Source organism: Mus pahari, chromosome 1 (assembly GCF_900095145.1).
Source record: "Mus pahari chromosome 1, PAHARI_EIJ_v1.1, whole genome shotgun sequence".
Classification (NCBI taxonomy): Eukaryota; Metazoa; Chordata; class Mammalia; order Rodentia; family Muridae; genus Mus; species Mus pahari.
In genome coordinates this window covers 153365713-153391113 of record NC_034590.1, presented here as the reverse complement: position 1 = coordinate 153391113, position 25401 = coordinate 153365713, and the positions used below count along the sequence as shown (strand labels likewise).

The 25401-nt window shown below is 44.4% G+C and overlaps 1 protein-coding gene across 2 annotated transcripts in view; it reads left to right on the top strand.

Moving 5' to 3' along the window:
- Positions 1-25401, top strand: part of Mms19 (MMS19 homolog, cytosolic iron-sulfur assembly component) — a 39504-nt gene that overhangs the window by 11212 nt on the left and 2891 nt on the right. Inside the window, exons 2-26 of one of the 2 annotated variants that reach the window (XM_029535265.1) lie at positions 1445-1493; positions 5134-5234; positions 6697-6782; positions 7304-7378; positions 7770-7839; positions 8159-8287; positions 8378-8439; positions 13394-13480; positions 14121-14195; positions 14814-14891; positions 15690-15828; positions 16077-16231; positions 16456-16534; positions 16795-16920; positions 17103-17184; positions 17630-17727; positions 17825-17974; positions 19042-19197; positions 21285-21384; positions 22041-22143; positions 22286-22354; positions 22544-22670; positions 23411-23511; positions 23950-24006; positions 24822-25008. In XM_029535265.1, the coding sequence (XP_029391125.1) occupies positions 1445-1493; positions 5134-5234; positions 6697-6782; positions 7304-7378; positions 7770-7839; positions 8159-8287; positions 8378-8439; positions 13394-13480; positions 14121-14195; positions 14814-14891; positions 15690-15828; positions 16077-16231; positions 16456-16534; positions 16795-16920; positions 17103-17184; positions 17630-17727; positions 17825-17974; positions 19042-19197; positions 21285-21384; positions 22041-22143; positions 22286-22354; positions 22544-22670; positions 23411-23511; positions 23950-24006; positions 24822-25008 (2541 nt within the window). Of the gene's footprint in view, positions 1-1444; positions 1494-5133; positions 5235-6696; positions 6783-7303; positions 7379-7769; positions 7840-8158; positions 8288-8377; positions 8440-13393; positions 13481-14120; positions 14196-14813; positions 14892-15689; positions 15829-16076; positions 16232-16455; positions 16535-16794; positions 16921-17102; positions 17185-17626; positions 17728-17824; positions 17975-19041; positions 19198-21284; positions 21385-22040; positions 22144-22285; positions 22355-22543; positions 22671-23410; positions 23512-23949; positions 24007-24821; positions 25009-25401 lie in introns of both variants that reach the window. The other variant, XM_021192296.1, reaches the window with a different exon arrangement.

Here is a 25401-nt window from a genome sequence, read left to right as displayed (position 1 = left end):
AAACTGAGAAACTCAAGGAGGAGACTGAGGGTTCTTGACACTAATTATAAAGTGATACATTTAATACCATTTTAGACCCATAGCATTAGTGGGAAGACTGGTGAATCCTGAATAATGTATAGAGTTAGGTGGTCATGTGCCGATGTCAAGCTCTTAGTTTTAAGAAATGTATATATCTGATAAATGTACTGTAAATGTACTGTGATAAAGTGGGGAAGACTGGGTGAAGGTTGTACATAAACTCTGCATTGTCTTTGCAACTTTTCTGTTAATCTAAAACTATCCCAAGGCCAGGTGTGGTGCTATGTGCCTTCAATCCTAGCACTTATTATTATTATTATTATTATTATTATTATTATTATTAAGTGTTCTGTGTACATACTATAACCATGGACAGTATAACACTGTTCTGTGTTGAGATCTTGTCCAATTTTCAGTGTACACACATACAGCTACTTCAGTCTTGTTTCACATGTGAGCTGTTGTGAACAATGCTACTGGGAACGTGGGCATATGACACACTTTTTTTTTTTTTTTTTTAAGATTTATTTATTTATTATATGTAAGTACAATGTAGCTGTTTTCAGACACTCCAGAAGAGGGAGTCAGATCTTGTTAAGGATGGTTGTGAGCCACCATGTGGTTGCTGGGATTTGAACTCTGCACCTGTGCAGCCGGTGCTCTTACCTGCTGAGCCATCTCACCAGCCCGCATATGACACTCTTTTCAGATGTTAATTTATTTCCTTTGTATATGAAACAGGAGTGTTATAGCTGGGTTATAGAGGCTCTTTTTTTTTTCCTTTTTGAGGCACCTCCATATTCTTTTTCCATAACAACTGTACTAGTTTACATTCTCACCAATGATGTTTGTACATACTCCCGTTTCTGTCTGTCCTTCCAGTCCTTGTCTCTTGTCTGTTTTGTAAGCAGCATCCTGACAGGTATGAAGCCAGAGCATCGAGTGCCTTTTAAATGTACAGTTTTGCTAAATTTCTACCTAGTTCCTTTCTTTCTCTTGGTCTCCCTGATCTATCCTCTACCCCTTATGTGGATGTGCTAGCTGCTGGGTTAGTCACTGTTAGGAACTGAGCTCAGGGCTCAGTGCATGCCACGTCAGCACTTGGTCAGCTGAGCTACACCTTCAGCAATGGTTTGGTTTGGTTTTTTGCCTTTATACCATTTGTCTCCATTCATCTTTTATGCTGTTTTATAGGCTGTTGTGTGTATATACACAAAGGGTTTTTATTTGATAATACTAATTTGTATGTAGCCAGCTTATTCTTTAATTTGGCCTTTTTGCATATACAGTCATTACGGTTACAGATGAAAATGCTTACTTAAAAAAAATACTTGCGACTACATATTTGAAATGTGGCGTAAACAGGAAACGCTCAACCATTGAACCCAGTTTTAACTTTTCATATTTCTTTCGATTCTTCTAGATGTGAAGTCCGGTGTCTATACAGTGTTACAAGTAGTAGAAGCCCTTGGGTAAGCCCCTCTCTTCTGGAATATGCTTCCAGTCCTGCCTAGATGCTTCTGTGCATTATTCCCTCCTAGAACCTGATTTTTTCCTTGTAGTTAGAAGCTTCTGACCCATGTCAGCACCTCAGTCTAAGCTGGTCTTGGGTTGTTTCTCTTAGAAAGGTGCAGCCTGTAATCCACATCAGGTTCTGACTCAGCCTGCAGGCTTGGGTAGAATGGGCAGCTACAGCCTTCCACTGTTGTCTTATTGGAACGCCAACCCTCTGTGCTTCCTTAGATCCACCTAATCCCTTGAGGAGTCTAGTTGTCCCAGATGGCTTCGACATAGCATAGGTCCTGTCTCCCTGTCTGGAGAATGTTCGGGAGGGTGACTGCCAGTCAAAGAGGCTTGGGAACAGCTAAAAGAAGAGTGTTGTAACCTGGGGTTCTGAGGATCAGATTAGATACATGTTTGTAGTCTAGGGCTTGCTTTCCTCAACTCTCATACCATAGACCACTTATGTTGACCAGTCTTATTAAATAAGTTATTATTCAAAACACATGTCTTCTCAAGTAGGAAAAACAAATCAAAACAGAAAACTAAAGGAATATTTAAAAACTGCCACATCTTACACAGAACGGACCATTTAGCTTTTATGGTTACCTTCTCATGGCCCTAGTTTTTTTGGCTTTGGTTTGGTTTGGAGATAGGGTCTCTCTAGGTAGCTCTGACTGTCCTTGAACTTACTCCAAAGACCAGGCAAGCCTCAAACTCAGAAATCCACCTGCTTCTGCTTCCTGAGGGTTGGGATCAAAGGTGTACTGCTACCACTCAGCAGTATTTTTTTAATAATAGTTTTATTGAAAATATAATTAACACAGGGCTAGGGAGATGGGTCAGTAGTGAAAAAACATGGGCTGCTCTTCCAGAGGACCCAGGTTCAGTTTCCCGTACTCAATAGCAGCAGACAGCTGTTTTTAATTCCAGTCTCAGGGGATCTGGCACCCTCTTCTGGCTTCCATGGGAGCTAGGCATGCATGTGGTACACATACATAGGGGCAAAGCATTCATACACATAAACAAATCTTTAAATATATATTTTTATACACACACACACATATATATGTTATATATGTTAGGGTTAGGGTATATATATATATATATATATATATATATATATATATATATACATATTTGTACACACATACATATCTGACTTATCAAAGCTCACTAAATTGTCTCATCCCCTGCATTCTTCCCCACAGTCACTGTTCAACCATTCGAACATCCTTTTTACTCCAAAGTGAACCTCCTGTTCCTTAGCACCCATTCCTGTAACCCCTCTTCTTCCTGGGCCCTGGCACTCTATGGATTAACTGACTCTGGACATTTCAGCTATGTGGAGCCCCAGGCTGTGTGAGCAAGTGTCTGGTCTCTCACTCAGCATGCACTTCCTTTTTCCTAATGATGTGATGAAATACAGCAGCTTAAGGGAGGAAGGCTTATTTGGCTCACAGCTCGAGGGTAAACACTGTCAGGGAGAGCCCAGTGGCTAGAATTTGAGGCATAAACGAGGTCATACTACATCCAAAATCAAGGAGCAGAGGTCTCTCCATTCATACAGTCCAGGATCCTAGCCCAGAAAATGTTTCCCACATACAGGGTTAGCCTTCTTAACTCAGTTTCATCAAGAAAATCCTTAACAGGAATATTTACTATACGTAATCCCTCGTGGTATGCCTAGAGGTTTGTCTCTTGGATGATTCTAGATCATGGCAAGATAACAACCCATATTAGCAGTACAGCATGATTACAAGGTTTGTGTTGTGGGTCAGTTCTACTTTTTTTTTTATGCTAAACAGCATTCCATTGTACCAATGACCAGCATTCATGAGTTGGAATGGACATCTGGGTTGTTTCCACCCTTGTGCTGTTATGAAAAATGCCCTTATGAGCATTTGTGTGCCTTGGTCCCTTTTTCAAATGCTGCAAATGCACAATATTCTACCTGCTAAGCAGAAACATTTCTGAGTTCCTGCCCTCAGAATGCAGGAGTGGTTTTATTTCTGTATCATTTTATGTTCCTTTATCTTTAAGGTTGAATTTTAAATTCTTGGGATCAGCTTTCCAGAAATGTACTTCCTGCTGAGGTTATGTAGAAGTGTGATCTCAGGAGAGCTATTATGAATATAATCATCTTGTTGCTGCAGTCTACCTACTCCCTTGTGAGCCAAAAGTGTTGGAGTTGGAGGGACTGTGCCGGTGTACTCCTTTAATCCCAGCTCTCAGGAGGCAGAGGCAGAGACAGAGGCAGGCAGATCTCTGAGTTTAAGGCTGGTCTACAGAGCTAGTTTCAGGACAGGTAGAGCTACGCAAAGAAACCCTATTTTGAAAAACGAACAAACAGAAAACAAGCAAACAAAACAAAACAAAAACTGCTGCAGTTAGAGTTGTTGCTCAGTTTGGAGAGACCCTCTCAGGCATGCACAAAGCCCTGAGTCCCCAGAACAACATAAAACCAGACCTCGATTCTGTGATTCCAACACTCAGGGCGAACACTGAAGGATAAGTTACGGGCTATACTCAATTACAGAGTTTGAGGCCAACCTGGGCTATATGAATCTGTCTCCAAAAAAGGGGAAAAATTTATTACTTCCGGGGCTGGTGAGATGGCTCAGCGAATAAGAGCACTGACTACTCTTCCGAAGGTCCTGAGTTCAAATCCCAGCAACCACATGGTGGTTCACAACCATCCATAATGAGATCTGATGTCCTCTTCTAGTGTGTCTAAAGATAGCTACAGTATACTTACATAATAATAATAAAATAAATCTTTGGGCCGAAGTGAGGCTGGAGCCAGAGTTCTGTTTACACACACACAGAAATTTCTGTCTACATACACAGAAGGTTTTATTTAATTTGTGAAGGTCTGCTGCTTTTCTTGAGTAGAAGCTGCAGCTGCCAGGCATCTCTGAAGCCTCATGGGTACCATCAAGCTCTGTTTCAGAGGGATGTCTCTTGGTGCCCATCAGATGCCAAGTAAGAGATGGTGAAGGCTTTGGTTGACTGTGGTGTCACATAAGCCTCTGTTGCTGCCAGATTAATCAGGGTAGGTTTGGGCTTCCATCTTTCTCCCCCCCCCCCTTAGAGACAGGGTTTCTCTGTGTAGCCCTGGCTGTCCTGGAACTCACTCTGTAGACCAGGCTAGTTTTGAACTTAGAGATCTGCCTGCCTCTGCCTCTGCCTCTACCTCTGCCTCCCAAATGCTCTACCTCTGTCTGTCTGGGACTTGTGGTGTTTACTGGACACTAATGTTATTGGCTCAGGAGCACCTTCATGGGCTGGGTTTTTGGGGGTTTGGTTTGGTTTGGTTTGGTTTATTTGGTTTTTTTTTTTTTTTTTGGTTTGGTTTGGTTTGGTTTGTTTGTTTTTTTGGTTTATTGTTTGGTTTTTTAGTTTGGTTTGGTTTATTTGTTTTTTGGTTTGGTTTGCTTTATTTGTTTGTTTGGTTTGATTTGGTTTGGTTTATTTGTTTGCTTTAAACTTTTAAGAGGATTTTGCTTTATTGTCTAGAGACTTAAGTATGACTAGTGACTAGCTGCAGAATGTTTTCTTTATCATTTGAACTGGTTAGTGACAGATGCTTTCTATCTTTCTATCTCCTAGGTCCTCTCTGGAAAATGCAGAACCCCGAACTCGGGCTCGAGGAACCCAGCTTTTGTCACAGGTGCTGCTCCAGTGTCACTCCTTGCTCTCGGAGAAGGAAGGTACTTTTACCACTAGTAGTGATGACTTTCCAAATCACAAAGCCATGACCTACATAGTGTTCACAGACAAATGGGTTATAACATATCTGTGCACAGCTAATTAAGGGCCTTCATTCCTTATTGGTATACTTGGCAGAGATGACTAAAATTAAATGATAAGATATAAGACATGTAGATTTCAAATACAGTCTTTGATAATTTTTTCAGTGTATCTCAGTGTCTACATCCTGTAAGCATGTATAATACTTACTTCCTGGCCCTTTAAAGAAAGGTTGGTAGACCTCTCTTCAACCCCTAGCATGTAAAGAAACAGGAAAGTGGGGGGCTGTTACTGTGGCTGAGTGGGTACAGGCGCTTACTGTGCGAGCCTGACAGCAGGGCTTGATCCCTAGAAGGGAGAGAACGAGTACCTAAAAGTTGTCCTTAGCCAAAGCCTCTCCAAAACTCAGAAAGCAAGCAAGCTTAGTAGTGGCCGAGCTCATGAAAATGCTTTCAGCCCCTAGCACCAAAGCCAAAGAGGAAAACATCCATATTGCAATTGTGGAGTTGATAACATGGCTCAGAGATAAAGGTACTTTAGGCAAAGCCCTGGAGCCCTGAATTTTATGTCTGGCTCTTGGGAGTTTTCCACATGCTGCATACCTGGAGTGTCTTTGTCAGTGTTCTGTTGCTGTGAAGAGACACCAGGACCATGGCAATTCTTATTTAAAAAAGCATTTAATTAGGGCTTGCTTATAGTTTCAGAGGTTTAGTCCATTGTCATCATGACGGGAAGCATGGCAGCGTGCAGGCAGACATGGTGTTGAAGAAGCAACTGAGAGTTCTACGTCCAGATCCACAAACATAAGGAGAGAAAGATACTAGGCATGGCTTGGGCTTTTGAAACACTTCCAGTGACATGCTCCCTTCAACAAACCACACCTCTCAATCTCTCTCAAGTAGAGCCTCTCCCTGAGGACCAAGCATTCAAATAGATGAACCTTTGGGAGCCATCTTTATTCAAACCACCACATACACATAAAATAATGTAGTTAAAAAGAAAGCAATTCTGAGAGTAAAGCTGGGTTTCGCTGTGAGTTTATATGAAAACGAATCGTAAAAGACTGCCGTTTCACTAAGTAAAGACACGGTGAAGTAGAAGTGTGTTTCTTTCGTTGTTGTTGTTTGTTTTTTTGTTTGTTTTTTGGGGTTTTTGTTTTTGAGAAAGGGTTTCTCTGTGTAGCCCTGGCTGTCCTGGAACTCACTCTGTAGACCAGGCTGGCCTCGAACTCAGAAATCTGCCTGCCTCTGCCTCCCTGGTGCAGGGATTAAAGGCGTGCGCCACCACTGCCCTGCTGTAAGTGCATTTCTTGATTCAGAAGAACATTTGTAAGGAAGTCAAAATGTGATGGTCTTAGGAAGCAGATAAAAATAGCTGCTGGGTCTTCCTTCTGCTAAGTTAACACTGATCTGGTTTGTGCAGTGGTCCACCTGATCCTGTTCTATGAAAACCGGCTGAAGGACCATCATCTTGTGGTCCCATCTGTCCTTCAGGGCCTGAGGGCACTGGTAAGTCCTTTTCACTGCATTGCTGTTTGCGGTAGCCCTTGGAAGGGTCTCTCCATGCCTTTTGTTGATGAACCTTCACATGCTGAAGGACAAAGGCGAATAGAGGAGTAAGTTACTGTCAGCCAAACCTGTAGTTCGTACTCTCGAGGGTGAGGTCACCCAGTGTGGCAGTTCCACTTTACCTGTAATACACTGCACCTATCGTGGGCCGGGCGTGGTGGCGCACGCCTTTAATCCCTGCACCAGGGAGGCAGAGGCAGGCAGATTTCTGAGTTCGAGGCCAGCCTGGTCTACAGAGTGAGTTCCAGGACAGCCAGGGCTATACAGAGAAACCCTGTCTCAAAAAACCAAAAAAAGAAAAAAAAAGGAGCTCTGGAGAAATACTCGGCTGGCGAAAGTTTCTCACTATGAATGCTTCCTCCTGGGCAGGGATGTTGGGATACCCAATTACCCAGTGAGGTACGGTGTAGAGTTGTATTTTAGAGACAGTTTTCCCTCTCATATCTTCCCTCCTACCGCAGAGCATGTCTGTGGCCCTGCCCCCAGGTCTGGCTGTCTCTGTGCTTAAAGCCATCTTCCAGGAGGTACATGTACAGGTGAGTGAGAATAGTTGCTAATTTCTTTTGTTGCCAGTCTTTGTCTTGTGTACTTGATATAACTAGGTGACAACAGATTGTCTTCCATGTTCTGGATGCTTTAAGGTCTGGTGACCTTGTGTATACTAAGGCATCCCTTTCTACTGGGTAAGGGAGGAATGTCGACACTAGATCTGAACTGTTCTCTCAGCTGAAAAACCTAAGCCATACATGAAGCAAGTTTAGGTTACTGGCATCATTGTTGTGCTGGTCAGTAGCCAGGCCCTTCTCTACAGTCCTCTTACCTGATCTCATGCTGGCTTAGAGATGCATGAAGCTGCAAATGGTTGTAGTGTTTGAAGAATTCTTTGTTCTCTTTTCCACTCACTCTCTTTTTTTCCCCACCCTCAAGTCCCTGCTACAGGTAGACCGCCACACTGTCTTCAGCATCATCACTAACTTCATGCGATCACGAGAAGAAGGTGCGGAGTCTGAAAAACAAGCGATTGCTCTTTCTCCCCCCAGCCCTGGCAGCCTCCATTAGAAGGGTGGATTGTGCTCTAGGGGATATGTGAAAGGCCTCAGACGGAGGAATAATAAAGGCTTGGGGTACAGACTTTTCTCAGTGTAGGAAGGTTTTTAATTCTGGACTTGAGTAAGTGCACGTGCATACACACACAGACGTGCACGTATCTTCACTGAGTACTTGGATCTAGGCAGGAAAGGAGAACAAGAGGTAGCAGGAGGGCAGCAGGCTTTCTGTCCCATGGGACAGTAGTGACCGTGTTTTCTCCTTCCCAGAGCTGAAGGGTCTAGGAGCTGACTTCACATTTGGCTTCATCCAGGTGATGGATGGAGAGAAGGATCCCCGTAACCTCTTGTTGGCTTTCCGCATTGTCCATGACCTCATCTCCAAGGACTACAGTCTGGGTATGTTTTCATAGCAGTGAATTAGCAGGTTGAAGCTGCTCAGAGGTAATGAACCTAAGTCAACTTGTTACCCTTTCTCTGTTGCCACAGGACCTTTTGTGGAAGAGTTATTTGAAGTGACATCTTGTTATTTCCCTATTGATTTTACCCCTGTAAGTAGCACCTTCATTCTGGATCAGATACTCAAGAGTATGTGCTATGTGGAGACATTGCTCTAGACAAGCAAACAAAACAGACAGTCCCTGGATTTACATTTTGTTTGTTTAGTATATATGCATGTGTGATTTTGTGCAGTGTGGGTGCCTGAGTTTGGAGGCCAGAAGAGGATGTTGAGTGTCTCCTTTAGACCTGTCCACTTGTTCATGACAGACCCTCCTGCCACCAGGGTCTGCCACTCAACTTGGAGCTCCCTGGTTTTGGACTAGCCACTGTCTGCACACCACTGTCCAGTGCCCCAGGGCTGGGGTCACACAACCACCGTTGTACTGGAGTCTATGGCTCCTGCTGTCCTGTCACTTTTTCCACCGAGCTATTTTCCCAGGCTGATAGATATTTTAAAGTCCTTATGGGTTCATATTTTAGTGAACTGGGAAATGAGAGTCATCCAACACAAAGGTGGGTTCAACTCAGCAGGTACTTGAGAGGGTACCTAGCAGTGCACTCAGGGCTGAAGGCACAGGATTGTAAGCCGTGGTCCCTGCCCTTGAAGGCTGTAGCATTGAGGTAACAATATAGATTAGATATCAAAATGAATGCTACTATAGTCATTCTGAAAGACAGGGGTTTAGTAGAAGCTACAGTTGCAGGAACTGACCTAGCAGATGAGAGGATGTTGGGTGGTTTCTGAGGGAAGTGTAGAAGATGAATTTATAGTTATGGAGGGCACCTAGGGTGATAAAGCAAATGAACACAACAAAATATCACAGTTGCACACAGCGTGCACAAGAAGTGTTTGCTCTGACTCTGGACCATCTTCCCACTCTGCTTTTATATTTCTTTAATACGGTCAGTTACCTTGGGTCTTCTGCTACATGGGATGTATGGGAATGTGTGCTGCAAGTATTAGCAATGTGAAAAAAATGAAAGCCTTGACTGCAGTATGCCAAGTGAGCTGGAGAATATTGGCTCTGACTGACTTTAAAGAGCCCCAGCTGTCTTTGCTAGACATCATTCCCCAGCTTATCTCAGTCGGTCTGCTAGACCTCCTCTCTGCTGACACTGCTTCATAATCAATGAATTGTTTCATAATCAATAACTGTCATTACAGCTCAGAACAGCCTTAGAACTGTGAAATGTTGAAAGACTGGTTCAGCTGATAGATAAGATACATAGACAGATGGACAGACAGACAGGGAGTGTGAGTGTGTGTGTGTGTGTGTGTTTGTAAGGTAATAGGACTAGCTAGATGCCTCAGCAGGTAAAAGCTCTGGCTACACAAGTGAGTTCTATTCCTGGTGTTGTGAGATAAGGTCTCACTATGTGTGTGACCTTGAACTTGTAGCAAGGCTCAGTCCCTAACTGTTGTAATTACAAGCTGTACCACTAGACCTGGCCTCCCACACATCTCCTGACACACACTCTGTATCACTCTTAGATAGGAAAGTTTTCTTTAAGTTCATTACCATCATCATTATCATTACTGATTTCTCTCTCTCTCTCTCTCTCTCTCTCTCTCTCTCTCTCTCTCTCTCTCTCTCTTTTGTAGTGTTCTGTGTTTAGTTCATGGGTAGAAATATCTTTCAAAAATAATGTTACTTTAAATTTTTTAAGAGATTTTTTAAATTTATGGTATATATCTGAGTGAGTATATGTCTTACGTGTGCCTATGCCAGAATTGGGTGTTGGTTCCCTGGTGCTGCAATTACAGGTCCTTATGAGCATCCAAACATGAGTGCTAGGAACTGAACTCAGGTTCCTTGTTCAAGCACTATGTGCCCTAATCTGTTGAGCCATCTCTCTAGCCCTTAGGTCTTTTTTGTTTACATTTGTGTGACCGCTCACACTGGAACACTGTTCCTGGCAGGTATAAACAGAGGTCTGCCCACTCAAGATACTGTCAACAGACCACAGTATGCACACCAACACAGGCTGAATTGGTGAAACAATTTTATGGAGGTTCTAACAGGAATATGAGTGAAGAGTTATTTACAGGAAAGAAATGACTCAAAGACAAGTGCATCACCACAGCCACCTCACAAAATATAACTTGATGCATACTGCTGCAGCTCAGCAGGCCGGAGAATACCCTTTGCAGATGCTCTGCTGGCCTGAGCCTCTTCAGGCAACTCAGCTGGTCTTTCTTCCAGGCTGCTTGGTTCCTCTGAGAGTGTCTCAACAATTTTTACTGCCTATGTATACTTGGAGAGGGAGAGGTCTAGTGAATCTGGTCAATTTCAGGGACTTCTTAAAGATATTTTAAGTTGTTTGTTTCCTGTCTTAACTATCTTGCCTGGAGGATGGAATACTTCATCTCCCTGCAAACATTCTTTCTTAAAATACCCAGTTTGACGTCCCCGTTTATTCCGTGTCTTTAAGTGTTTCCAAAAGGAAAGACTTAATTAACCTCTGAGGAAACTGCTCCACAGCACATGTGCATGTGGAGGAGTCGGCTCTCACCTTCCACCGTGTGGATCCCAGGAAGCCTCGGTGCCAGCTTCTCCACACTGAGCCGTCTCCTTAGTCTGTGTGTGAGGATAGCTGGTACTTAGTCTGTGTGTGAGGATAGCTGGTACTTAGTCTGTGTGTGAGGATAGCTGGTACTTAGTCTGTGNCTGGTACTTAGTCTGTGTGTGAGGATAGCTGGTACTTAGTCTGTGTGTGAGGATAGCTGGTACTTAGTCTGTGTGTGAGGATAGCTGGTACTTAGGCGCCGTGGGATGCAGGTGGGTATCAGAGGGCAGCTTGTGGAGTCGGTTCTCTCTGCACTTTACGTGGGTCCTCAGAGTGGACTCATCTCTAGGCTTAGGCAGAAAGGTGAGCCATCACTGGCTCCGTCACTCAGTCAGTTGTCCCCCCCATGTATATGTATATATACATACATGCACACATATTCATACATATTCCTTGCTCCCTTGTAGTTTCTTTTGTTTTTTGTTTTTTGTTTTTTGTTTTTTTTTGAGGGAAAGACCTGAACACATTGATGAAAATTATATATGAGCTTCATTTTATAATGACTTACGTGGATAGTCGGGGAAATTCTTAAAATAATCTTTATTTTGCTAATCTTCTAAAAAAAAAAAAAAAAAAAGACCTTAGGTCTGCCTAGCAGAAGGGAACTGAGATTACCAATACCAGTACCACATCCCTCTGACCTCCTGGGGCAGCGCTGAGGCCCTCACCTGCACCACCAAAACTGTAGACTCCTTTCTTACCCAGTATTGAAAATTAAACTTCAAGGCTCTGTTATGATGAAGGAAGAATAGAGAAACCGTCCAGGAGCTCCGTCTGCTTCTCTGACCCGATTCTTAGTTCCCGCTTCCCTTAGAACTGCCAGTTCCAAAGCCCGTCAGGGACTGTGCAATGATAGTCACTCAGCTATCCCCAGGTCTACCTTGGGTCTTTCATCTTAGATGTGTTGAGTCATTTCCTTCTTACTGTCTGCCTTTCAGTTTCTAGAATTTTGTCTCTCTTATCTGGTTCTCTTCAACATTTAGCTTTTTGGCTTAAACCAAACCAAACCAAACAAACTTTACTATATTTTTAGTGCAGTTTCCAGAGGAAAGGAAAAAATCTGACTGATATTTTCAATCTGCTGTTTTGACAAAGACATTATCAGTGCATTTTATACTGTTGCTGCTTTTTATACAAGCCCATTGAAGAGAAATTATTTAAACTAGCTTAACCACATAATAAAACTAATATTCAGGGAGAATAATACCATTTGGGAACTTTCTTTTATTTTCATTCTAGTTTTTTCCAGACAGGGCTTCTCTGTATAGCCCTGGCTGTCCTGGAACTCACTCTGGAGACCAGGCTGGCTTGGAACTCACAGAGATCCACCTGCATCTGCCTCCCAAGTGCTGGGATTAAAGAGAGGGTTGTGTGTCCCCACACCTGGCTGAGAATGATCTTAGTGTAACTGACAGTGTAACTCAGTGCTAGAGTGCTTGCCTGGCATGCCCATGTCCTCGGTTTGATTCTAGCATAAAATACAAGTTTGGTGGCCCACGCCTGTAGCACCAACACTTGAGAGGTAAACACAAGGGAATCAGAAGGTCTAGGTCAATATTAGCTACGTCCAGTGTTCAAGTTAGCTTGAGCTACAGGAGATCATTTCTTATTAAAAAGGTGTTCCTGAGGCAGTAAGTGAGAAGTAGATTACAAACCATACAAGTAGCCATCTTAATATATATGCAGAGAAGAAGCACGGCAGCTGGTAATTGGGCTTATCTTTATCTCTAAGTGGTAAATAGTGGATCCGATAGAAAATGTGTGTTGGGGCGTGGTGTGATAGCTCATATTAGTAATGATAATAAGCATTTAGGAGGCTACATAGCAACCGTTCCAAGACACAGGAATAAAGGTAAAGGGAATGGAATGTGCTGGGGTTGGGAAGACAGCTTAGTGACACAGTGCTTGCCTGGCATGTACAAAATGCTTGCTTTAATTCTAGCATTACAAAAATAAGTGACTTGCTGGGTGTCACCACTCAGTACACACCTTTAATCCCAGCACATTAGGCCATCAAGGCCAGTGTTGTCTAGAGTTCCAGGACAGCCAGGGCTACTTAAAAAGGCTGTCTCAAGAGACCGAAAAATAAAATAAATGCCTAAAGACAAAAATATGTTAAGAAGCCGGGCGTGGTGTCGAAAGCCTTTAATCCCAGCACTTGGGAGGCGGAGAAAGGCAGGCGGATTTCTGAGTTCAAGGCCAGCCTGGTCTACAGAGTGAGTTCCAGGACAGCCAGGGCTACACAGAGAAACCCTGTCTAGAAAAACCTAAATAAATAAGTTAAGAGTGAGCACATTTTTTTGCTGGGGCCTCATGGTGTATGATTGTGCTAGATTGTGTCTAAGGATTGCTTGTTCTGCAGGCTTACCAGGTTCAGACTTATGTCGAAGGGTGGCCTGAAAATTGTACGAATCCATCGTTCCTTTTCATTTTCAGCCACCTAATGATCCTTATGGCATCCAGAGAGAGGACCTCATCCTGAGTCTCCGTGCTGTGCTGGCGTCTACACCACGCTTTGCTGAGGTGGGTCTGGTCTGAATTAATGTAATAGTCTCTGCCCAGAGAACACTCTAAAGATAGAGCAGTATGGGGGTCTGGACATGGCTCAGCAGTAAGAACACTGGCTGCTCTTCCAAAGAACCCAGGTGTGATTCCCAGTACCCCATGGTGGCTCAAAGCCATCTGTCACTCTAGTTCCAGATGATACAATACATCTTTCTGGCCTGCATGGCATCAGACATGGATGTGGTATAATGCATGCAAGCAAACATTTATACATGTAAAACAAAATTATAAGAACAAGTTTTTGAAAAGTAAAAGCATAAGGAGAAAGAATGCTCTATTATGTATCTTAGGGTTGATGTTCTATTAAGTGTCTTATATGTCAAATACTTTCAGACTTTCAACATCGAAAACTTCATCATCTCATCCCCTAAAATACTAATCTCTTCTGTAGACAGTGTACTTAACATGCATTAGCTTTGCTAATTTGCCTGTTTAAGTACCACAGCATGGCAGGAAAGTTGGCTTATAGTTGTAACTCGTAACCTGAACCCCACTCCTTGGTATAGCACCTGTCTCTTAGGGCTGATAATAATATGGGCATTGGTTCTGATGGCTAAAATAATCTCTCATGCTTCTGCTTTTTCCTCCTTTGCCACAGTTCTTACTGCCTCTGCTAATTGAGAAAGTGGATTCTGAGATTTTAAGTGCCAAGCTGGATTCTCTGCAAACTCTGGTGAGTGTTTCTCCTTATAGGATCCAGCTATCTCTGCACAGGTTAGTGATCCTGAAGTACAGTTTCGTGGACAGCCAGGGGTCAGTTCATGTGCCTCATAGGCCAGGACTTAGGCTTATAATGTTTATCTAAGCACTTATAACATTCATACTGTCTTACTCTGTGTAGCTATAATGTTTATCTAAGCACCTATAACATCCATACTGTCTTACTCTGTGTAGCTAAAAACTGGTCAGGGTTGTTCTTTTTCCCTTTTGGATTTTTGAGAAAGGGTCTCTCAGCTCAGGCTGACCTTGAATTCCTGATCTTTTTACTTCAACTTCCCGATTAAAAAGATTAATGTGTGTTGCTAATGCAGACCTTGTCTTAGTGGAGGATGGGCTCTAGTGATTGAACCCACAGCCTCATGTGCCCTAGGTAAGCAAGCACTCTTTCGCTGGGCTTTGTCATCAGCCATGTACTTCCAATAAGAAACAGGATGAGCTCTTTTCTGTGTACTTGGTAGACTGTAAGGACACCTTGAAGGTTTTCCTGCTGAGAATCCACCATATGTAGGTGCCCATGTATCCTAGAGCATCTTGAGTGTGAGCTAGCTGATGGCTGTGGTTCTTTTGACAGAACGCTTGCTGTGCTGTGTATGGACAGAAGGAGCTAAAGGACTTCCTGCCCAGCCTCTGGGCTTCCATCCGTAGAGAGGTGAGTGTTGGTTAGTTGAACACCCTGGTGTGTTAACTGACAGGTATCAGGTATGAGAAGTAATGGCCCTTGCCTGTCCTTTTTCCTGTCTCCCAGGGTCAAGGTGCTGTGTGTGTTCTTTTTCAGTGAACAAGCAAGGGGGAAGAAAGACTTCCAGTTGAATGTCAAAGGGGGCAGTTCTCTTTTGAGGGCTTCCTGCTTGGTGACAACACATGGCCACCTTTTGTACAATGCCTGCTTCTTATCCTGTCATGACAAGGAGCATAGGTCTGGCACCATCTGAATATAAAGGGAGAGAAAGAGACTTAAATAAGGGTCACAATAACCTCTATTCTATGTTGGGAACTTAAATAAGGGTCACAGTAGCCTCTATTCTATGTTGGTAACTGTTTCTTGCAGTATGTTATTCCTAGTGGGACTTGTTGAACATATAACCAACAAAGAAGATACTAGTAGATTGGGTTTTTTTTTTTTAAAGATTTATTTATTTATTATATGTAAGTACACTGTAGCTGTCTTCAGACACTCCAGAAGAGGGCGTCAGATCTTGTTACGGATGGTTATGAGCCACCATGTGGTTGCTGGGATTTGAACTCCAGACCTTTGGAAGAACAGTCGGGTGCTCTTACCCACTGAGCCATCTCACCAGCCCGTAGATTGGGTTTTTAATTTTCATTGCTGTGCCCCAAACATTCTCAAGTACATATTCTTCTGCACCCCAAGAAAAAAGGCAGTGGAATAGTGGGGACTTATCTGGTACAAGCTCACCTCAGTAGCCATGGGATCCCTCCCTGACAGGTTTTCCAGACTGCAAGTGAGCGAGTAGAGGCAGAGGGCCTGGCAGCTCTCCATTCCCTGACTGCATGCCTCTCGTGCTCTGTGCTGAGAGCTGATGCTGAGGACCTCCTTGACTCCTTCCTCAGCAACATTCTGCAAGGTAATGGACTGTGGAGCCAGCAAAGGGACTGAGCACCTTAGAACTAATATTCCTTTGGGCCAGTGGCCTTTTATGGGTGGCTCCCACATGTCCAATAATTTGGGGGCTGCAGCCCTACTTGTATTGAGGGCAGTTAGATGGTAACTGCTAGCAAATAGTTCCAGGTGTCAGTCTCCAACCTCTATGAATAAAGGGGAAACAGGCACTATTTGGCCTACCCCCCAGGTCTGTGATTGCTGCCTCTCTAGACTGCAGGCACCATCTGTGTGAACCAGACATGAAACTTGTATGGCCTAGCGCTAAGCTGTTGCAGGCAGCTGCAGGTGCGTCTGCCCGGGCCTGTGAGCACCTCACCAGCAACGTGCTTCCCTTGCTGCTGGAACAGTTCCACAAGCACAGTCAGGTAAGGGGACAGATGAGACCTGGGTGCCTGTGGTCCCTTTCTTGGAGAGATTGAAGCTCTAGTTCGGTCTCAGATAGATCTGGGTTTTCTCCTGTTAGCTGTAGCTTGTTCCCTTGTTTACTCTCACATAGTCTCTGTCTTAAGTAAACGGTTAATTGTTAGAATAGCAGAGATGAACTCCTTTAACATATTCTCTGACCCCAGTATTCCTTGAAATATCACAGAGCAACCAGCGGCGGACAATCCTTGAAATGATCCTGGGATTCTTAAAGCTACAGCAGAAATGGAGCTATGAAGACAGAGGTGAGGTCACTTTGAGTTGAGGTAGCCTGGGCAGTTATTGAGCCTTGTAGCCCAGAAGTACAGCAGGACGGAGTATTACAGAGGAGTCCAGGAGAGTGGACATGTTCATAGGCTGCAGTGCAATACTATACTGACAGCATTGCCATTTCCTGGTGCACATCTCCTAGAGTCCCAGTTCTTAAAGTCTGCCCAACGTTGTCTGCAGCACTACAGTCAGGGATGGGTGTGAGTGTGTCTGACCTGGCCTTTGTCTCTCCTAGATGAAAGGCCTCTGAGTAGCTTCAAAGACCAGCTATGCTCATTGGTGTTCATGGCTCTAACAGACCCCAGCACCCAGCTTCAGCTTGTTGGCATCCGGACGCTCACAGTCTTGGGTGCCCAGCCAGGTACATGTCACAGGAGAAAGGATAAGGAGGGGATTGGTTCCTCCTTGCATTCTTTGTCTTGAGTGAAGAGCAGTGATTCCCTGTCCTCACTGCACCACTGGCTGCTGTAATTTCTCCTAGGATTTCCTGGGGAGGGTGGTGGCTACAAGGACAGGCGGATGAAGGTTGTGTTCTAACTGCAGGTCTCCTGTCTGCTGAGGACTTGGAGCTGACAGTAGGTCACCTGTACCGACTGACCTTCCTGGAGGAAGATTCCCAGAGTTGGTGAGAATCTAAAGCAGTTGAGGTGTTCTGGGCAGTTGTTCCCCACCTCCATATCAGTAGCGGCAGATGCATCAAGGGCCGGAGTTCTGTGCTGTGTGGTTATGGCTGCTGCGTGGTCGGAAAGACAGTGGCTCTAGCCTTTAATCATAGCACTCAAGAGTGCAGAGGAAGGCCGATCTCTGTGAGTTTGACCTCAACCTAGTCTACAGAGAGTTCTAGGACAACTAGGGCTACACAGAGAAACACTGACTCAAAAAGAAGGGGAAAAAAAAAAATACAAAAACAAAAAAAAGAAGTCCTGTCCAACCAAGTGTTGTAGGGCTCGGGTCTTGCTCTTCAGCAAGGGATCCGTGAGAGCCAATTCTTGTGGAACTTCCTGCTCTCAGGCCTTGGGAAGAGAGTGATGGGCCAAGGCTCTGCTAATGCTGTTCATTGTCCCCAGTAGGGTGGCAGCATTGGAGGCATCAGGAACCCTGGCCACTCTGTACCCTGGAGCCTTCAGCAGACACTTTCTCCCCAAGCTTGCTGAGGAGCTGCATAAAGGTACATGTGCTAACTGTTCCAACCCTTGCCAGCAAGCTTTCTGAGAAGGCCTTCACACCATCACACAGGGAAAACTTACCTCGACAATTGCTTTCAGAGGAGTCAGATGTGGCTAGAGCAGATGCTCCCACCAAATGTTCCCGGCATTTCCGCTGTCTACAAGCTTTGTCAGCTGTTTCAACACATCCCAGCATTGTCAAGGAGACACTGCCTCTGCTACTGCAGCATCTCTGTCAAGCAAACAAAGGTAATACTCATCAAGGGCAGGGCTAAATGGAACCGTGGACTAGGGCCTGTAAGTTGTAATTGTACTTGTACATAGCAGTGACATGGTTATCTCTTTAAAAACCAATACCTAGTGATTGTTTATGTAGTAATATTAATATAGCTATACAATAAGCGGATGTATATTTATGGTTGTACAGTTTGACATTTCATACAAATACACCATAAGAAAGGAAGTGGTATACCTGTTAACTTACATATCAGCCCTTTTTGTGTCTTGGCAGTCTTGAGAATCATTTCTATTTGGTATTTTACAATATTCTAGAAACCGTTGCCATCCTTAGTTATCCTGTTGAACACTATATCTCTTGGGAGGATCCTCGGGGCTTCCTGGCTCACCCTCGTAGCTGATTCAGAGACCGTGCACACCCACAAAAGCTATTCTAATCCCGTGTGGCACCCAGTATCTATCCTCTCCCTTTCACTTCCTTTCCAGGCTCTGGTAACCAATATTTGAAACATGAAATTTTTTTTTTCTTGTGTACATGGTAAACGTTAAAAATAAAAGAAAGAAAAGTCTGATATTTGGATCTCAGTCCAACTCTGTCACTCTCATTATCTTCAAAAAATGAATGAGCTACTCTTGTAGTTGAATTACACACGTGCACATTCTCTGACCCACAGTTCTCTTTTAGAGATCCTGTTGTTCTATCTGTATGTATAAAAGTTGCACCATGAGTTGGGCATGTCGCTTAGTTGGTAGAACACTGTCTAGAACACATGCAACACCGGGCTACATCCCCAGCACTGCACCAGATAGACAAGGTCTTCCCTGCCTGTATCTTCCCAAGGACCCTGGTTCAACTCCCAGAACCCACATGGCAACTCACAAATGTCTGTCACTGCAGTCACAGGGGACCCTGATGCCCTCTTCTGGCACTGTTGGCACTAAGCATGCACATGGTACATACACATGCACATGGTGGCAAAACACCCCTAGACACTTTTTTTTTATTTAAAAAAAAAAAAAAATACCTGGAAGTGCTTTAGAGAAAACCCTAAGGAGAGTTCTGATGTTGTCCTCCACAGGGAATATGGTTACAGAGCCCAGTGAAGTTGTTGCTGTCTGTCAGAGTCTCCAGCAGGTGGCAGAAAAATGCCAGCAGGACCCTGAGAGCTACTGGTATTTCCACAAGACGGCTGTACCCTGCCTGTTTGCATTGGCTGTGCAGGCTTCGATGCCAGGTGATTTTCTCTGCTCCCATCCTGTAGCAGGTTGGCTCTCTACTAGGGTTGGACAGTACAGCCACCTCCTGGGTACTGCTGGCACAGTGTGTTGTAAAGCACAAATGCCTCTGTAATGAACAGTGACCGTAACCAGAATCGAGTGGTAAGAGCATGAGTCAAAGGGACGCACGTGGTAATTGCTTTATTAATTTATTAGGATTGAGCTTTGGAGCCTAGTAGGTCCAGATGGGTTTCATCATCAGCTTGCTGACTGTACAAGATACCCTATCTGAATGCTCCTTCCTCACTGCAACATGCAGAGTTAAGCAGCGTGTGTGTGTGTGTGTGTGTGTGTGTGTGTGTGTGTGTGTGTGTGTGTAGGATGACATTGTGTGATCACAGGTTATTGATAAAGATTAATGGAGCACCCGACTGCTCTTCCAAAGGTGCAGAGTTCAAATCCCAGCAACCACATGGTGGCTCACAACCATCCTTAACAAGATCTGACTCCCTCCTCTGGAGTGTCTGAAGACAGCTACAGTGTACTTACATATAATAAATAAATAAATCTTTNAAAAAAAAAAAAAAAAGGGCCGGGCATGGTGGCGTACGCCTTTAATCCCAGCACTCGGGAGGCAGAGGCAGGTGGATTTCTGAGTTCGAGGCCAGCCTGGTCTACAAAGTGAGTTCCAGGACAGCCAGGGCTACACAGAGAAACCCTGTCTCAAAAACACCAAAAAAAAAAAAAAAAGATTAATGATAATGTGACAGTACTGTTGATTGCATGATAGTTGCTTATAAATACGACTCAATAAAAATAAGCACGTCTTAAAAAATTTTGGAAGGCCAACATTTCTACTTACAGTACCAAGACTGTCCAATTAGCCAGCCTTGTTTTCCACTGCTGACTACCGTAAGCACAGTACAGTGTTCCTAGTCCTGTGCCCTGTGTCAGATCAAGTGCAGCTGTGCCTTCCTTTGAGGTTTTAAGCCCATAGCATTTGTTCAGGGTACATTAAACTTACTGGTTTTTACCAGTGTGGTGGAGTGCTCCTATAATCCCAGTGGAAAGTGGTGGCAGGAGGATCAGAAGTTCAGGTATAGCCTACATTTCATGAGATACTATTTAAAAATAAAAAAATAAAAAATAAATAAATAAAGCATGGTAGCTGCATATGTCTTTAATCCCAGCAGCACTCAGTAGGCAAAATTAGGTGGGTCTCTTGTGAGTTTGAAACCAGCTTGGTTTATATAGCAAGTTCCAGACTAGTTAGTACTACATGAAGATACCCTTTCTCCAAAGGAAGAAAAAGAATAGCCTGAAATATTAGGGGCTAGAGAGTAGCTCAGTAGTTAAAAGTATTGGCTAATTTTCCAGGGAACCTGTGCTAAGTTCCCAACACATGGTTGGCTCATAACCACCTGTCACTCTGGCTCCAGGGGATCTCATACTCTCTTCTGGACTATGAGGACACTTGCAATCAGGTGCATAAACCATCCCCTACACACACACACACACACACACACTCACACTCAATCTTTAAAAAAATGCTCTGGAGGACGGGCCTGGTGGCACACACCTTTAATCCCAGCACTTGGGAGGCAGAGGCAGGTGGATTTCTGAGTTCGAGACCAGCCTGGTCTACAAAGTGAGTTCCAGGACAGCCAGAGCTACACAGAGAAACCCTGTCTCAAACAAAAAAAAAAAAAAAAAAAAAAAAAAGCTCTGGAGTTAGCCTGTTAGGAGGAGGACAAGAGCGCCTTTGATTGAATTCCTTTTTCCTTACTAGTCTCACTATTTAACCCAGCCCAGACTTGACCTCAAGCCCATAGTCCTGCTTCAGCCTTGTAAAGCTGATACTACAAGCAACCTTGACCCCCCCAAATTTAGGTATTTTTTCTTCGAGAAAAAAAATGTTTCTGTGTAGTCCTAGCTGTCCTGGAACTTGCTCTGTAGACCAGGTTGGCCTCGAACTCAGAGATCTGACTTCTAACCGCTGAGAATAAAGGTGTATGCCACCAGTGCCTGGTCACAGTTGGATTTCTGACCCACAGTAGTGGCCTTCTGGTTCTGTGGGTGTACATGTGGGTCTTACTCTTTGCAGAGAAAGAATCCTCAGTTCTGAGAAAAGTACTGTTGGAGGACGAGGTCTTGGCTGCATTGGCATCTGTCATTGGCACTGCCACTACTCATCTGAGCCCTGAGTGAGTAAAACCATGAGTGGCCTGACCCCCAGGAGGGGACAACATTCTTGGGCAGAAGCCACAGATCGTGCTTTCCCCGTTGTCTCCTGACCTGTGTGGAAGGGTGGAGGCAGGGTTTTATAAGTTTGATGGTGACACAATGAAAGGGTCTCTCAAAAGCACCATAGAGTATTAGGTGAGTCTTGGAGTGATGGGTTTTGTTAGTGTTTTATGTTTTTAGGGGTTTTTAAGGTTTATTTATTTTTCTTTCATGTGTATTGGTGTTTTACCTGCATGTAAATGTGTGTACCATATGCATGCAGTGCCTCATGCAGACAGAAGAAGATGTCAGATCTTCTAGAACTTAGCCTGCCTGTGGGTTCTGTGCACCAGACTCTGGTCCTCTGCAAAAACAAGTGCTCTTAAACACTGAGATAACTTTTCAATCCTGGGCTCACCAATGGACTGTTTTAAAAGTATGCATTGAATCCCTAACAAGATTATAGGTCCAGAGTCTTAATCGGCTTTGATCAGTCTGGTTCATTTCTATAACATCAGGGTCTAGAATAGACATTTTTTGTACCAAATTAACATATTAATATGTGACAACCATGGCACCTGCACACAAATGTGTATATACCCTAACTCCTTGATGACACCTAGTACTCTGTCTCCAGACTAGCTGCCCAGAGCGTCACATGCATCGTGCCCCTCTTCTTAGATGGCAACACCTCCTTTCTACCTGAAAACAGCTTCCCTGACCAGTTCCAGCCATTCCAGGTAGTACTCTAGTATCTCTTATGTGTGAGCCTGGAGTCTATATCCTTTAGACTTAATTTTTGGGCCTATTCTGTGGTAGTCATATGGACATACATGCCTTCTGCTAGTGGGCAAGCTCAAAGGCGCTCTTCTTCCTTCCTAGGATGGTTCCTCTGGGCAGAGGCGGCTGGTTGCCCTACTCACGGCTTTCGTCTGCTCCCTGCCACGAAATGTAAGTGAGCACGGCTAAGACTCTTAGGAACTAAGATGACCTCCGGGCTTAGTTCACAGGCTAAGCTGTCTTTTGCTTCCCCACTTAAAAAAGTTCTTTTCCATACTGAACTCTGATGTTGCTTTCTATTGAGTATTTCTTAGAGTTCAAGTGTCTTCTGGGTCCATTACATGGCCAGGTTTTCTGTAGGTGGAAATCCCTCAGCTGAACCGACTCATGCAGGAGCTTTTGAAGCAGAGCTGTGGCCACAGCTGTCCCTTCTCCTCCACTGCCGCCACCAAGTGCTTTGCAGGGCTCCTCAACAAGCAACCTCCAGGTACCGGGCTGGGCTGGGCTGGGCTGGGCTGGGCTGGGCTGGGCTGGGCTGGGTCAGGTCAGCCTCCTCTGGACACTTAGTAACGAAATCTACAAATTTAGTCCTTGTTCTCTTTAAAGGAGCTCATAATGACTAATCTTCACCTACTGTCCTCAGACAGTCTTATTAGAGACTAGAGTTTTGCAGAGCATTTCAGGGTCCAAGAAGAGAGGAGGAGATTCAACTCACTCCTGCCATCTCATTCCATCATGGTGCTATCAAGAATGTGGGGGCCTTTAATCCCAGCACTTGGGAGGCAGAGGCAGGCAGATTTCTGAGTTCAGGGCCAGCCTGGTCTACAAAGTGAGTTCCAGGACAGCCAGGGCTATACAGAGAAACCCTGTCTTGAAAAACAAAAAAAAAGCAAAACAAAATGGGGCTAGAGAGATGGCTCAGTGGTTAAGAGCACTGACTGATCTTCTGAAGGTCCTGAGTTCAAATCCCAGCAACCACATGGTGGCTCACAACTATCCTAACAATAGCCCTGGCTGTCCTGTAACTCACTTTGTAGACCAGGCTGGCCTTGAACTCAGAAATCCGCCTGCCTCTGCCTCCCGATTGCTGGGATTAAAGGTGTGCGCCACCATGCCCGGCCTGATTATCCTTTTCTAATAGCTTCTTATGTGCTCAGCACCAGATCGATTTACATCCTTTGTCCTTAAAGAACAACCTACAGCACCACTGTCCCCCTTCCTTTCTAGGGCAGCAGTTGGAGGAGTTGCTTCAGCTCGCTGTGAGCACAGTGGAGGCCGGCCTGGCCTCTGAACCCTCCCGTGGTCAGGCTTTCACATTGCTGCTCTGGGTAAGGAGGTAGCATGCATGCTGGCTAGACTGATAAGTGTGCCAGATTTAAAAAATATTCCTATTTGCCCCTGTAGTAGTTACTTTCCTATTGTTGGATTAAAATACCATGACTAAGATAGCTTAAAAAGAAAGCATCTAATTGGGTTTAAATTTGTCTCAGGGGGTCAGTCAGTGATGGCAGAGCAAAGGCATGACAGCAGGAACAGCTGAGAGCTCACGTCTTGATCCAAAATCAGGAGGCAGAGAGAGACCTCAAATCCTACCCCCAGTGACATTCTTCCTTCCAGCAAGGCCAGACCTCCTAATTCCTCAAATGCCAGACTTATCAGGGACAGACATCTCATTCAAGCCACCAAAGCCCTGAGCCCCAGGTAGCAGGAGTACCTATGAGTGCCTCTGGGTTCTGGAGTTTGATTGCTCTTTTCCGTGATTACAGGTAACCAAGGCTCTAGTCCTCAGATACCACCCTCTCAGTGCCTGCCTGACCACCCGTGTAAGTTTCTAACACATAACTTGACTCTAAAAAAGAACTTGCCTTGGATCCTATTACTGTTTTTTTTTTTTTTTTTAAAGATTTATTTATTATATGTAAGTACACTGTAGCTGTCTTCAGACACTCCAGAAGAGGGCGTCAGATCTTGTTACAGATGGTTATGAGCCACCATGTGGTTGCTGGGATTTGAACTGCGGACCTTCGGAAGAGCAGTCGGGTGCTCTTACCCACTGAGCCATCTCACCAGCCCCCTACTGTTTATTTTTAAAGATTTAAATTTTGTTGGGTGTGGTGCCTCATGCTTTTCAGTTCCAGCACTCAGGCAGAGATAGGCAGATCTCTGAGTTTGAGGCCAGCCTGGTTTACCTCAAGAGTACCAGGACTGCCAGAGCTACATAGAGAAGCCCTGTCTTTCTTGATTGATTGATAGATAGATAGATAGATACATACATACATACATACATACGTGTGTATATGTGTCTGTGTATATACACACACATACATATATACATATATAAAATGTGTATGTTTTACACATGTGGCCATTATACACAGAATGTGCCATATGCATCCCTGCTGCCCAGGAAGGGCAGAGGACATTGTCAGATTCCCTGGAACTGGAGTTATGGATAGTTGTAAGCTACCATGTGGGTTCTGGAAACTTAACCCAAGTTCTCTGGATGGACAGCAAGTACACACTGATCCACCTCTCCAGCCCCTGGTCTCTTATTCTTACATGGCTTTCATCCTCTTTGGTGTTTGGGATTTTTCTTTCTAGCACACTTAAAAGGCTGGTTTGTTTGATTTTTCACTAGCTCATGGGCCTCCTCAGTGATCCAGAGCTTGGCTGTGCAGCAGCTGATGGCTTCGCTCTGCTCATGTCTGACTGCACTGATGTGTTGACTCGTGCCGGCCATGCTGATGTTCGGATTATGTTCCGCCAGCGGTTCTTCACAGACAATGTGCCTGCCTTGGTCCAAGGTTTCCATGCCGCTCCCCAAGGTGAAAGCTGATCTCCACATACATGGACCTCTCCTCTTGGCCATAAGCCCTACAGTAACTTAGGGCCCAGATGCTATACTGTCTATACCTACAGAGCTGTACTTCATCCCACTTTTTCCTGATAAGTACATCTGAGCTATTATGAGCTCAAGAGGGCTCATAATTAAACATTATTAAACTCTGTGTGTGTGAGGGGGGGGTAGGAGAGAGAAAGAGAGAGAGATGTGTTTGTGTGGGAGCCAAAAGTCAACATCCATTACTTTTTTTTATTAACACAGCCACCATGTGGTTGCTGGGAATTGAACTCAGGACTTCTGGAAGAGCAGTCAGTGCTCTTAACCACTGAACCATCTCTCCAGCCCTACTACATTTCTTTTTTTTCTTTTTTTTTTT